The 15110-nt window shown below is 40.1% G+C and overlaps 1 protein-coding gene across 3 annotated transcripts in view; it reads left to right on the forward strand.

Moving 5' to 3' along the window:
- LOC146381753 (voltage-gated potassium channel KCNC1-like) overlaps positions 1-15110 on the forward strand; it is a 55401-nt gene that overhangs the window by 24645 nt on the left and 15646 nt on the right. Inside the window, exons 3-5 of one of the 3 annotated variants that reach the window (XM_084937839.1) lie at positions 4889-5870; positions 7603-7797; positions 9672-9692. In XM_084937839.1, coding sequence (XP_084793965.1) covers positions 4889-5870; positions 7603-7797; positions 9672-9692 — 1198 coding nt within the window. Of the gene's footprint in view, positions 1-4888; positions 5871-7602; positions 7798-8762; positions 8892-9671; positions 9693-15110 lie in introns of all 3 variants that reach the window. The other 2 variants (XM_084937840.1, XM_084937841.1) reach the window with 2 other exon arrangements.

The following is a 15110-nucleotide window of genomic DNA, read 5'->3' on the forward strand; positions in this document are numbered from 1 at the left end:
GGTACACTTTGCTTCGTATTGGGGTGGACCCTCTTTTTCCTCCATAACTGCCTTAATTCTTCATGGCATAGATTCAACAAGGTGCTGAAAACATTCCTCACGGACTTTGATACGTATTGATACGACACCATCACAAAGTTGCTGCAGTTTTGTTGACTGCATTTCCATAATGAGGATCTAGATGCTCTACTGAGTGAGATCTGGTGACTATCTCAAGAAACCAGTTTGCATCATGGCACAATTTCCTGCTGGAAGCAGCAATCAGAACATTGTACACTTTTAACCATCTCCATAAAGGTCTGGAGATGGTCAGCAACAATACTCAGGCAGGCTATGGCATTTAAACAATGTTCAGCTGGTGCTAAGCATCTCAAAGTGTGCTAAGAAAATATCTGCCACAACACCACACCAGCCTACTGGCCTGAACCGTTGATACCAGGCAAGATGGATCCAGCTTACACCACATTCTGACTCTACCACGCGAACGATGTCACAGACCTCAAAACTCATCTGACCAGAGGAAATGTTTCTTCTGCTTACCAGTTTTGGTAAGACCCTTCAAATTATATTCAAGTTTCCTGTTCTTAGCTCACAGCTGTAGCCCAGCTGTAATCTTCTGCACACCTTGATTGTAACAAGTGGTTGTTTAAGTTACTGTTGTCTTCCTATCATTCTCCTCTGACCTCTGGCATCAACAAGGCATTTTTGAGAGATGCTGCTCACTGGATGTTTTCTCTTTTTCAGACCATTCTCTTTAAACCCTCGAGATGGTTGTGCAAGTGAATCTCAGTAGATCAACAGTTTCTGAAATGCTCAGACAGCCTCTCTGGCACCAATAACCTTACCATGTTCAAAGTCACTTAAATCTCCTTTCTTTCCCATTCTGATGCTCGATTTGAACTTCAGGAGGTTAAAAAATGCATTGATTTACTGCCATTTGATTGGCTCATTAGATATTTACATTAACAAATAGCTGAACATGTGTACCTAATGAAGTGGCTGGTAGTGGAGATTCTACCACTTTTGTGCTAGAACGATTAGATGGACGTATTTGACATTCAGACATTCACCTAATCCAACTTTGTGTGAGATTCAGTAATATAAACTAACTTTATGCATAAGTTCCTAGCAGCTTTGAAATCACTTGTATGGAATAACATGTTGGAAAAAGACACAGAGCTCCATCTGTCCCTCCGTTTGACAGAAGTTGCTAAGGCCTGTCATTTATTATTAGCCTTCAGTCTCTTGTTAGGTTTGCTTCTTTTTCTTTGGCTCCTCGCTCTTCCCCTCACCATCATTTCCGTCATACTTTTTGTCCTCTTGCTTGTCATTGCAAAAGTCGTCTTTTCATCACACAGTCACATCACGTTAACATCATCAGAACAATGAGCAAATCTTGCCTCGGTCACATCTCTGAGTTTTGTTAACCGTTTTGGCATTCGTCCATCCCTCTCACCTCGCTCGTATTACTCTATGTCCTTGCTTCTGGACTGTTTCAGCTTTTTCCTTTGTGCTTCTCCACGCATGGATCCGCATCGTCTGGTCTCCCTCCCACTTGTCCACCCCCTCCTGTGTCTCCACCTGTGTAACCTACATAAACGATACAGTGTTATTACGGTTTTGCCGTAAGTTTCTTTTTGCAGTCTCTTGTGTATGTGTTAGCTCGTACATGCGCAAAGGACAACATGAAAACGCTCACTTTGAAGACAAGATCTCACACTTTTTGTCCAGTCTCTGCATCCTCATGCTTTCTACAGTTGCCCATGCTTATCATCTACTCAGTTATTAACTATTATTATAATCCTTGCATCAGTAATGTCTGACGTCGTAAAGAATAAAAAGAACAGTAGAAACAAAAACAAACAAAAAATGAGCACAACACTTCAGGGTGAAACTCTCTTCGTTGTTGTGATTTGTACTTGTGAAGACTTTCTGGTGCTCGGCCAATAAGGGAACATCCTGTGCTGGTCCCACTGGTACTATCCCGCTTCATTGGGACGGGAGGGTGGGGGTTGATACCGGGGGTGGGGGAGTATAGAGGGTGTTTGAGAACCTCTGTGTGTGTATGTGTGTGCTTTCATGATACAGAGGAGGAGAGTACTGCAGCAATCTGAGAAAGTAGGTCAGACACCAACTAGTGAGAAACATAGCAGAGGAAAAAAAGAGGTAGAGAGTAGAGATGGAAAAGAGAGGGAAAGAAAGAAAGAGCATAGATGGTAGAGGAAAAGGAGAGCGGGAGGGAAAACAGACCAGAAAGGACGGCAGATGCTGCAAGAATGACACACCAAAGCAAAAGAGAAAAACAGGAGCAAATCTAATGATAAACATTACCAAACTATTTGGGCTGCAAAGAGGTAGCCTGTAAAAAAAAGAAAAAATGCAATTACACTTTCTTGATTCATTGAGCCAACATTAAACAAAATAAAACAAAATTGCAACCAACAAATGGTTGAAACAATCAAAAAAGAATTACAGAATGGACACCAACTTACTGATTTTCCTGGAAGGTCACGTCTTTGGCTAAATGCTCGTTGGCTAATGTCCTCAAGAAATACAACCGCTCACAGTATTAAGCCTTCTGCCCAGTCTGTTTCTGTCATGAAGGCACTTAGAGAAAATATGTGTAGGCTCTCATCCAATTTCCAACCCAAAGAAAAGGGATGGTGGGGGGGAAGGAGACCTTTCAAGAAACATAAGTGGCACTGGTTGCTCTTTTTGCCCAGTTATAAAGCCTCTTCTTATAAACATTTTGCTCTTGATATTACATAAGTGCATAATGCCGAAAATACAGGCTGGCACTCACAATATGCTGAGGGCACTCATGGTTCTTATATATATGGACTCCACTCAAGTATGAATTACCTTTCTCTTTTGCTCCTCGGGCCATGGTTGTGTTTTATTATTTATTTGGTAATGCACAAAGTATACTGCATCTATAAATACACTGCAGGGCTTAGGAATGGACCACAATGGGGAAAGACTGTGCAGCAGCCACTCGCACACTGGTGTCATCACACTACTGTCATTGATTCGCTGACAACTGAACAGTTACAGTGAAGGGAAAAGATTGGCTTCATATAGTAAACTGCAGATCACGCAGATGAGCTAGAAACAAACTGGAAAACAGAGATGTCTGAAGCGGGACAGTGTGATGGTTTAAATTGGCTTGTTTTTCTTTCTGTCAAGGAAAGCTGCAGAGATTTCTGAAGTGAACAGGCAAACCCATGGGATGCAAAATATTGTAGTATATAGAAAGGACCCAGGTTGTGGAAAGATAAGCAATACATTTCTCACAAGAGGTTCACAATAACAACATAATAAATCAACAAAAAAGCATGGGAGTTAGTGTGAGTTGTTAGTTTTAATAGGCCAAATGCAACCATAGCATTAAGAATATGAACACCAAGTATTAAGTATTGAAAAGACTCGTCAAAATATCCAATTTAAAGAAACACACACAAGTAGGCCAAATGATATGATTGTGTGACGGGTAATGTTACCTTAAAGCATCTGCATGATATTTAAATGAGCAGTGAGGTTAATGAAATCTTCATAACAATGGGATTCCAAACAGTACTGTAAAACTAACTAAATACACCCAGTGATTGTTTTGGCTAATTTGCAGAGCGACCTTTAGCAGGAAAAACTTGAATTAATTGTTTTCTGTATGTCTCTCACGTCACTGTGAGGAAATTTTGGCCACTCTTCCTTTTATTTATTTACAGCTCTTTTAAGGTTTCATCACATCATTTCAGTCAGTTTGAGCTCCAGACTTTGGGACGTTGCAACAGATTTGTTGCTGTGTTTGGGGTCATTGTTACATTGTAAAGCCAAGTTTTAGCTGATGGACGAAATGGCCTCGCATTTGACATTTAATAGTTTGGCATATAGATTGGCTCACTGGCTGCAAGCTGCCCAGGTCCTGTGGCTGCAAAACACTTGGCATGAAGTGTTTTTGGTGATGTGTTTGGTTTTCTGCAAACGCGGTCTGCTGTCTATTTAACCAAACTGTCTTTGGTCTTGTCTGTCTGTAGTTTATTTAGATGCAACTTTGCAAATCTAAATCATGTTGCCAAGTTCTTTTTAGACAGTATTTCTCTTATCAACCCTTTCAAATAAGCCATACCTATTAGTCTTTTTTTCATTGCACCTTCATGAATTTTAAACTTTAACATGCACAGTTGGATTTTGGGGGGAATTTGCTGTGATGTCCACAACTAGGAAGATGGTGACATTGTGTTAACACACACTTGAATGCTCTAGACCGGGAAACTGCCAAAACCTCTGGTTTTATAGAGGTGCTCACACTTGCTAATGATCAGTTATTTGGGTCAATTTGATTATCAGCACTGGCTGCTAATTACTAAGTAAGGTGTTCTTAGTTTCTTTGCATAGAGCGGAATAAACTTCCTTCTCCACATGACTGTAATATGGCAGACATATTTTCAGTTATTTATTTTATCCCTTCTGATTATAAGTTGTGTTTGTGGACTACATGCTTCTGAAATATTTTTTATAGCTTTCTGCACACTTTTTGTTTTCTGGTTAAGATGTGGTAATTAGTTGGAATATGTAGGATACACACTGACATATTAAGACATTTTAAAATATTGAGTCGAGTATTAACTGATAGTATACTATTTAAGGGTATAAGTGTTATACATTCACTGGTTGTTAAATTTAATTTAATGTAATTAAATTGAATGAATAATTAATGCATTTACTTTTGCAGTTGGCTTGAGGTTTTATACTGTTAAAATGCTGACATTTTCTCTGATGTCCTTTGCCTTGCTGGATTTTCATAATTTGACTTTTTTCTTTTGCTCTTTCTCTGATTTCTCTTCCTACATTAACTCTTTCTATTTACCCTTTTCTTCATTCTTTTCAGTATGTGGCTTTTATCTCCCTATTCTTCATCCTCATCTCCATATCCACGTTCTGCATGGAGACGCACGAGGCCTTCAACACCATCCTCAACAAGACAGAGAACGTCACAGTGGGCAACATGACTCGTGAGGAGATAGTTTACGAGGTGGTGACTGATAGCTGGCTGACATATGTGGAAGGTGTGTGTGTCATTTGGTTCACCATTGAGGTCCTGCTTCGAGTCACCTTCTGCCCAGACAAGTTTGAATTCTTCAAAAGCACCCTCAACATCATCGATTTTGTTGCCATCCTGCCCTTCTATCTGGAGGTTGGTCTGAGTGGGCTGTCCTCCAAAGCTGCCAAGGATGTCCTGGGGTTCCTGCGTGTTGTCCGATTTGTTCGTATCCTCCGGATCTTCAAGCTGACTCGCCACTTCGTAGGTCTCCGTGTCCTTGGCCACACCCTGCGTGCCAGTACCAATGAATTCCTCCTGCTCATCATCTTCTTAGCTCTTGGTGTCCTCATCTTTGCCACTATGATCTACTATGCTGAACGAATTGGTGCAGACCCAGATGACCCAACAGCCAGTGCCCATACCAACTTCAAGAACATCCCCATTGGATTTTGGTGGGCCGTTGTGACCATGACCACGCTGGGTTATGGAGATATGTACCCGGAGACATGGTCAGGGATGCTGGTGGGTGCGCTGTGTGCCTTGGCTGGTGTGCTAACCATTGCTATGCCTGTACCTGTCATTGTCAACAACTTCGGCATGTACTACTCTCTGGCTATGGCCAAACAAAAGCTTCCCAAAAAGAAGAACAAACATATCCCCCGAGCGCCACAACCAGGGTCCCCCAACTACTGCAAGCCAGATGCCTTGGCGATGGCTACTGCATCACCACAAAGAATCTTGGGAAATGTCTTAGGAGGAGTGATGGGGTCTGGAGGAATAGGAGGTGACTGTCCTCTTGCCCAAGAAGAAATTATAGAGATCAACAGAGGTGAGTGTTTGTTGTTGTTTTTTAATGCTGCTTATGTTTATCATGAGAAAATATGCAATCTTTTTTACTGTTGAAAAGATAGGAATGAATAAATGTGTATGTTCAAGATAAAATTCAAGTTTCACTATGTTGTTTACCACTTTAAGCAATCTAAAACGAACTTGCATGATTGTAATCAATATGACAGTTTGCTCATGGTAGTTTGAGGCGTACAAAAGGATTTTAGACTTTTAACTGAGAATTAACTGAGTACCAAAGTGTCAAGAGAAAGAAGTGGAAGTACCATCAAGAAGAGATGCATAGCTGATTCTTGAGCCACCCTGGAGAAATTGCTGGCCCATCACAACTCATATGTAATTTATGATCAACTGGTAGGTTCACAGTTGCCTTAAGGCCTCCATCTGTCAGGGGGGAAAAAACAAACATTATGGAAGGAAAATGACCTCAATTATCTTTTAAAACAGCTTAATGCATCTCAATTTTGAGCTGACTTCCCGAATTGAGGAAAGTCAGCCCACATATTATCTCTCTGGCATTAGCAGTGAAATCAGGAGGCGAGGTAATGTGGCTCTTGGTGCGCTTTTTACATGCTGCAGCATCAGGCGTCAGTCATATGCCACAATAATGCACCTTAAATGCATTACTCCAATGGCCTGATCATTAGTGAGTCAGAAAACATTTCTTCAGTGCTTTTACTACATCTTGTCTGCTTGGCTTTTTTCCAGGTATTTGTGGGCGGTGTCTTTTCTTTCTTCTTTTTTTCTTTTTTTCCTTGTTTTTATTAGCAAGTTGTATCAGTCAAACTTTTGATAGCAGACTCCAGACTTGGAAAGTACAATCAAGTAAAAAATTTCATGGGGCGGTCCTCTGATTTCATGGTTTATGAATAATCATACCTACTCAAAATATATATTCCTTATTTACTGTTTTATTTTATTTTAAATAAGACACATTTTTATATGCAAAGCTTGTCTACTAACATATCTTTGCATGACTCATAGTTCCGTATCATTCATATTAATCTTGGTGAGGCCCTCAGCTCATTCACTGCGTAGAACAAGACATTTTCTTCTGGTTGGCTTCCCCTTACAAACAGAAGGGTTGACCAGAACATGCTTTATTTTCCTACATTAGAGTAGGACACATTCATTGAATTTTATTAATGCCAATTATATTGTAACTTAAAGACCCTATAATGTTAGAAATAACCCCAACAATCAGATGACCCCTTATGAGCAAACACTTGGTGGCAGTGGGAAGGAAAAACCTTTTTTTAACAAGAAGAAACCATGTTTAGGGAAGGAAAGCCATCTGCCAACATTAAAGCCTCTCTTTCGATTGGACTCTACTCGATTTTTAGGGTTTTCCATTAGGTAGTATTACCTGGTACCAAGTACTTTGTTAGCCAGGGTTCCAAGCGAGCTTCATCAAGCTTAAAATGTGACGTCGACAGCCTGCATGCCACTGATTGGCCAGGTAGTGACGGCTCAGGCTGGGTCATGAGAGCGACTCCTTCACAAAAATCAAACAGAGCATTTTTGAACAAGAGAAATGGTTACAAACAAACAACAGTGGTTTGTTTGTAACCAGAGTCAAGTCGAGTCAAGTACAGCCGAGTAGGCGAAAAAGAGGCATTAGATATGAAATAGTTTTTTGAGTTAAACAAGATGTTTAATTTTGTAACACAATGATTCTTCTTTGCGTGTTTTTCACTTTCCTTTGCCTCAACTAGATTCTAAGCAGAATGGTGACGCAGCCTCAGCCGCCTTGGCTAATGAGGACTGCCCCACCATCGACCAGGTGCTGAGCCCGGATGAGAGGAGTCCTATTGGGCGAGGCCCCACTCGGGAACGCTACCAGCAGGACAGAGCCTGCTTCCTTCTTAATACCAGGGAATTCCGTGCCACAGATGGGAATGTGCGGAAAGGTATGTTTCACACCAGGAGACGGATATGCAAAACATGCACATCTTATGTAAACAGATCCACACAGCAAGATATTTGGCACAGTACGAAGTAAACATACATTATATATTATATAAGTGCAGAGGCAGCCAATGCAGATAAACTACATATAGGTCACTATACATTTTGAATGTCACATTCAAACATGCAGGAAAGATGCGCTGGATGGGACAGCACACTATAAACTGAGTTAGGAGACTTCAGTCACAGCTAGCAACAAAACATCCACACATCTACAGTCGTGCATTTACCACACATGCATACACACCAAGTTCTTCTGCTCTGCTCTGTTTGTTTCCATCTCTTCACATTCATGTTGTCTGTGTTTCCATCACCGCTTGGTATCACATTTTATTTCTTCTGTCAGACAAGAATCTCTGTCCCTCTACCTCTCTCCTTTTCCTTTCTCTTCACAATGCCTCAGCCATTCATATCTTCCATCTTTCCACGGTGTCTGTGAACTTTGTTCTGTGTCCCATAATGTCACATTCATTCATGCTCAAAAACGATCTCTTTCTCTGTCTTCTGGACTCAGACAGTTGACCATGCATTAATTTACTTCTCGTCACTTCTGTTTCTCCCTCTGTTTCTCTCTTTCTCTCTCTCCTGCCTTGTGTTGTCCTTTTTATTTACTTTTCCCTCAACCCCTTGACCAATTACCCTCCCAAACTTGCCCCACATCTACCCTCCCGTCCCCGCTCTTTCCCTTTTGAAACCCACGCCCTCATTTCACCCCTTCTTTTCCTTTGTGCTCCACCATAACGCCTTCCCTTTTCGTTGCCCCATGTCCATTATCTTCATGCTCATGAAAACCCAACACCTCATTTACTACTGCAATCCAACTACCACCACTGCCACCAACCTGCACTGAAACACTCCCCCACACTCCCTCCAAACTTTCGACACCCCCCTGTTGACAACAAACTAGAGGCAGCAGCCCTGGCACCCAGCCCAGACTCCCCTCTGACTGAGGATTGGTATAAGATGGAGGGGTCTCTGTTACAGCAGGACCTCAATGCAAACTCCACATCTTCCTGGATCAAACCATAGACCAGAGGTAACACTAAAAAAAAAAACCAAAAAAATTTTTAATGAAGGAGCTTGTATCCTGGAAACATCCAGAAATTTTTAATCTGGCTGTCCTAGAGGTAGGATGTTTTTTAATTGCACATACAGCAGTGTAGTGGCCACTTTAACACAGATGCAGCTGCACATGCTACGCATGACCTCAAAAGATACACCAAATGTTTTCACAGTGTTGTGTCTAAATGTTCAATGGAGTTTGTCCTTTGTGTCACCTGTAAGAAGACTGATCTGTGCCTGAACGCGTGGAATGATGCAAACATTTGAGCTCAGGTTAGGTAGCACTTCAGTGTGAATGTGAAGGTTTGGGTTGCAAAGGGTATTTCGGGGCTCACCTTGTGATTTCTGAGGTATTTCATACAATGAGTCCTAACCTCAGCCCAATGTTGTACTTATTATTATAAGTTTGTGAATAACAATCTCAATGAACACTGTACAAGATGTAATAAAAAAGAAAAGAAAAGAAAAAATCTGGAGAGAAAATGTGAAAATTTTGCTGTGATATACACTCAGTAATTACTTGTTTGTCTGTGTGAGAGCTTAAAACCTGCATACAGTCATGAGAGTGCAAGAGCGCATCCATGCGGGTATGCACATGTGCAAATAACACCCAGAAGCTCAAATGAAAAATAACCCCGTTGTTGTGTCCTGTGTCAATAACTAATAAAGCAAGACACTGAAGAAGAACCAATGGGAACAGCGGGTCATGTTGTTGTCTGATGTGCCTCTGTGTTGTTGTTGTCTCTCTCTTCAGGTTGTGTCATATCACGCGTGTGTATGTGCGCTTTTTTCATTCTTACATGTTATACACTGTGTCTCTGTCCTCTCAATGCCGTCTGAGTGTTGTGTTTGTGTTTGTCGTGTGTGGCTTAATTTAGTTTTTTCCCTTCCTATTGTGTTTTACTCCCTACCCCACGGACCTCCACCTTGGCAAACAGAAGTGCACACTGCAATTTAAAAAAACAATGTTTGACTATAAACAACACCTTTCTATTTACACCTGTATATATAATATGTACATGTACTCGCACACTGGTTGTATGCACTAACAGTGGCATTTGTCCCTGCTACGCCGTGATGTGGCCACAAGGATTTGCAAAATTACATGTACATATGCACCATTTCTAATCAGCTAGTCTGCACTGATACTTTAACACATTGTGATTGCAGTGCTGGATATCACCTTTCCAAGGCCCAAGGTAACTGGGGTCACTGGAGCCATCTGTGTCAGGGGATATCACTTCATGAAACATGGCATGCTTAACACTAGCAAACATTTTAAGGAATGCATTAATCAAAAAACAAACAAACAAAAAAATCGACCTGCAAATCAGTTATAATACCAGAGTGCTAATTTACAAAATAAGCGTGCAATGGATCTGAAATACTATCCCCTGACCGTATAACTGTGCTTTCAGTGCCTAGTGTAGTCCAAAGATTAGGACCTTTTGTATGAGTACTGTGGAAAAATCAGAAGGAACATAAGCTGCACTTGGTGACTGAAACACTTACCGGCCAGACAGAAAGACAAATGCTATGACAGAGTTGACCAAAAAAGTGGCTTCATGCTGTTTAAGGTAAGCGAGCCTCGAGCTGTCCGAGCCTTTCAGTTAGAGGTTGCTGACATCGCTGCAGTTTTTAATGGTTTTCTATATGTAATATAAAATCTAGGTGCTACAAAGATCCCTCTTTAAAACAAATCAGGAGTCCATTGAGCAAAACAAGTGCTTGGGTTATTAGGATGCTGCTTAGAGCTTGTAATTTGTAGGTAAGCGATGTATAAAAGTCTTTATTGTTTTAGTGTGTATTTTAATGTTGAGCCTTGTGCACTGGGGGAAGAGACTGTACTAAGTGCTTACAGTAAATACCAAATCAATTTGATCTGTTTCTTACTTTCTCTGACACCTGATTCTCTAGTATCTGATAACAAGATTCCATGTCTATAAGCCCCGTGTTAGACAAATGACCTGGCCAAGGTGATGCCTACCTCTTTCCTATTGGGGGGAAAAAAGATAGCCATATAGGAGCATTCAAACTTATATGACTAATCTGTTAAATTTGTGAATCAGAAGTTTTGAATATCAGTTAAATGAACAAAAAGCACTGGGTTTATAACAGTTATGATAGTGCCTGCTCTCCACTTGTTTTTAAAGAGGGATTTCCTCCATGCTGACTAAAAATCATTCTTGTGTGCTTTATTTGTGATTTATTTTGTAGATATATGCATAAGGTGTTTTTGCCAACTTATTTTCTTAGCTTCTCAGATTCTTTTGTTGGATTGTTGGCCATTTGACTTCCTACGCACCCAGTGCCGTATGCATGGCTCACTAAGGTCAAACGGTCAATCACCCCCCTCTGATTGCTCACTCCAAATCACTCCTCCAAACCTTCTTCAAGGAGTTTATATTGGCTTCTGTCTCTCTCTTCCTCTGTCTCTCTTCTTCTCCACACTCTTTTCCTCTATATATGTATATGAGGTGTTTGTTTTTTTTTGTTCTGTTCTGTGTTTCTAACATGCTCTGTGCATCTGTATTACTGTGATGTGTTATCCAGCAGTTTTGTAAAAAAAAGAAGTATTTATTTGAATGCTTTATTGTTTCGAGGTGTATGTGTGTGGATTGAGTTGATTTATGTTAATTTTAATTATATTTTGCTGTATTCTGTATTTTGTTTTCTTTTTCTCTTGATATTGTGTTTTGTACAAGTTCGTTTTGTGTTTTGTGACTTCCCTCGTGTTCTTCCTGTGATCCCCTTTGAGTTTCACCATCACCTGCGATCTGTCTTTTCTGAATCGGAGTGACAAACAAAACTGCCAACAAAACAGCGGAACGAATTAACAGAAAAGTGGTGCAAATCTCGCTGGTTAAAGGCATTCTCAAGAGCATATTTGGCCAAAACGTTCACTACTTATTAGCAAATCCGTACTTATCTGTGCTTTTTATGCATTCATGTTATTACGCTAATTATCATTAGTTTACTTATATATATATATATATATATAAGAATGAGTCCAGTGTGCTCATTCTTAGATGAATTGGTTATTTGTTAAGCTAAATGCAAAGTGTCACGCATTATAATTTAAAGGTCCTTTTGTAGCTGGAAAGAGTTTTAAATGAACTTCTTTGTAATGTGACATTTCCCACTGTAATCAAAATAGAAAGTGACTCAATAGTCACTCACAACAGGATGTGATTACCGAGGGTACAAAGTGATTTAAATGTGGCTGAGAGGACATTTTTGTTTTGGCCATTTGAAGTTCATACCAAGTAAATACAAAATGGGCTGCTGACAAAGCATAATGCAAGGCAATTAATGATTCCACATAAATTCACTAGTGGTATAAGATTTCTTAAACTTCATGTAATCAACTACAATGTATCAATGATATCAGAGTATTTGCTGTTGTGTAAACTGCGGTTTTGGCCAAATAGTTGTCCAAATTACCTGAACATCGGACGTTACCGTTCACAAGGTGTTGGGTAATTGGTGTTAGATTTTTTAATACTTATTAGCAAATCCGTACTATGTGCAGTAAATCTGCGGCATTTTCATGGATTTCATTTCATTTCATTCATATACATTCATATACATTTTCATGTATATGATTTATTTAGAGACTTTAAACAGATACGATGCTGAGGTTTACTGGAAAAAAAATGCTCTTCATTGACATTTCATCTGCTCCTTTTTTACCCCATTGTTTTATATTGTTAATTTTGACACAGATTAAAGTTAACTTTTGCCAGAAATATTTTTCCAGCCACCACAGACCTGTCTGTTGTTTCTGTCTGTGCTCGCGGTCATTACCAGAGCGACGCGCTAACTCTAAAAGTAACTCCTAAAAGCCTTTTCCTACCCTTGTGAAAGTGTGGTAACACTTGTCAGTCCTCTCATGTGTTCTCTTTACGGTTGACACAGTATGTAAAACTCGCTATACATTGCCATGCATGATCTGATATTTGTAACAGTACCACTGTGTGTGTCTTACTGTGTTCCCCCCATCATGCTCTGCAAATATTCTCTCTGAGCCAGATTTTTACCGATACACATGTGTGCACAGCGTATATTCACATATATGTACAAGAAGCAGGGACATAAAATATTAATTGGGTTCAACATGAACTGCATAGGTCTGACCTACATACTACGAACTAGAGGATGTAGGATACAGCTGGATGTTATATCTTCTCTAGAAGATATAGTAGGAGCTGTATGTAGTGTATGCACATATTGTGGCTTCAGTAATGGTCATGACCAAATCAGTACATTTCATTATTGGTAACAGGAGATCATACGATCTTTATACCATGTAAGAATGAACTAGTGTGTATGTGGCCACTCTTAGAAAAGAATCAAACAGTCAATGAAGCTATAAACAGTGATTGAAAACAGGTTATTGCCTTCATACATGCATACAGTACACTCTGTGTGTACTGTACAGTGTGTTTTTTAAGGCTATTTTTTGAGTCAGTCTTAATTTCACATGATTATGTGCTTGGTAAACAGTCTGGCAACAATATTTGCAGTGCTGTCTCTGTTCCTCTGTCTTCCCTCAACATAGCCTTCTCCTTGTGTGATTAACACTCATTCTCCATCCCATCCCCAGGCCGCCACTGCAGTGCAAGTGTAACTAAAGTCTGACTCTAGGTAGGTACATACTCCCTCTATAGTGTAAATTAAGTGTGACTTTGGGCAGGAATTATGTCATCACTGAATACAGTGACAGCCAGACTCACCGTTTCCCTTGATAGAGAATCCCAGAGCACAAAACCACAGATGATTGTTGTTGTAAATGCAGCAGATAGCCCAGAGAGGAGGAGAGCAGACTGTGAGAGACTGCAGTGGCCGAGACATGATTAACTTATTTTATTTTCATTTCACAATATTTCTTCTTCTTGGATTTTTTTTAAACAAAGTCTGTATGTGACAAAAGCAAACTAATGTCAGCTGAGCAACCATCACAACCATGTTACCACCTGATCTCATCGCTCTCTATCACTTTCACCTTTCATATAATCAACAAATGGGAACTGCTTTTCTGTCTCTCAATTTCCATTTTAACTGATATGCCATTCGGCAAATGTTACGAATCACATTAAAAAGCTTGATTGAAGAAATCAGTTTATTAAATGTCAGTGAGATCATATTAAAGCCAGAAATTAAGAAGACCACCATTACCAACTTTATTTCAATATACACTCACGGGCCACTTTATTAGGTACATCTTGCTAATACCGGGTGTGACCCCTTGCTGGTCGATTTTGATGATGACGATGATGATTTTATGATAGGATAACACAGTTGCTGGATATTTCTCTTGCGCATCCATGGTGAAAATCTCCTTTTCTACAAAATCCCGAAGGTGCTCATTGTGATGCTGAAGAAACCACTTTGAGATTATTTGAGATTTGTGACATCCTGCGTTATCCTGCTGGAAGCAGCCATCAGAATATTGGTACACTTCTGACCATGTTCATAAAGGGATGAACAACTAAATATCCACAGCACCATTACACAACCAGCAGCTTGAACCATTCATGGGTTCATGCAGTTTACATCAAATTGTGACCCTATCATCCGAATGGAATCGAGACTCAGGTCAGACAATGTTTTTCCAATACCCTGTTGTCCAGTTTTAGTGAGCCTGTGGCAATCATATCCTCAGTTTCCGGTTCTTAGCTGATGGGAATGGCACCCATTTTATTCTTCTGCCACTGTAGTACATCTGCTTTCAGAGATGCGCTTCTGCATACCTCAGTTGTAGCAAGTGTTTATTGTCATCTTGAAGCAGTCTGATCATTGTCCTCTGGCATCAACGAGGCATTTTCACCCAGAGACATGCAGCTCAATAGATATTTTTGCAGTTTTGGACTGTTCTCCATAAACTCTAGAGGTGTTTGTGTGGGAAAATCCCAGTATAGCACTTTCTGAAATCAGACCAGCTTGGTGCTAAGTCACTGGCACCAACAACCATATCCTAAAAGCCTAAATAAACTGATTTGCTGACATGTGGTTGGCTAGTTAGATGCTTGCCATATTTAACAGTTGAAAAGGTGTACTTAATAAAGGGAGTGAGTGTATATAAAACATAGCTATTACGTGAGCAGAGAGGAACACTTAGCATGCTGCATGGTGATCTTTAACAATATATAGAAAAAAAGAAAGTTCTTATAAAGGATTATTTTTTGTGAAC

The sequence above is a fragment of the Perissodus microlepis genome, chromosome 8 (genome assembly GCF_051167445.1).
Source record: "Perissodus microlepis isolate ML-2025 ecotype Zambia chromosome 8, ASM5116744v1, whole genome shotgun sequence".
NCBI lineage: Eukaryota > Metazoa > Chordata > Actinopteri > Cichliformes > Cichlidae > Perissodus > Perissodus microlepis.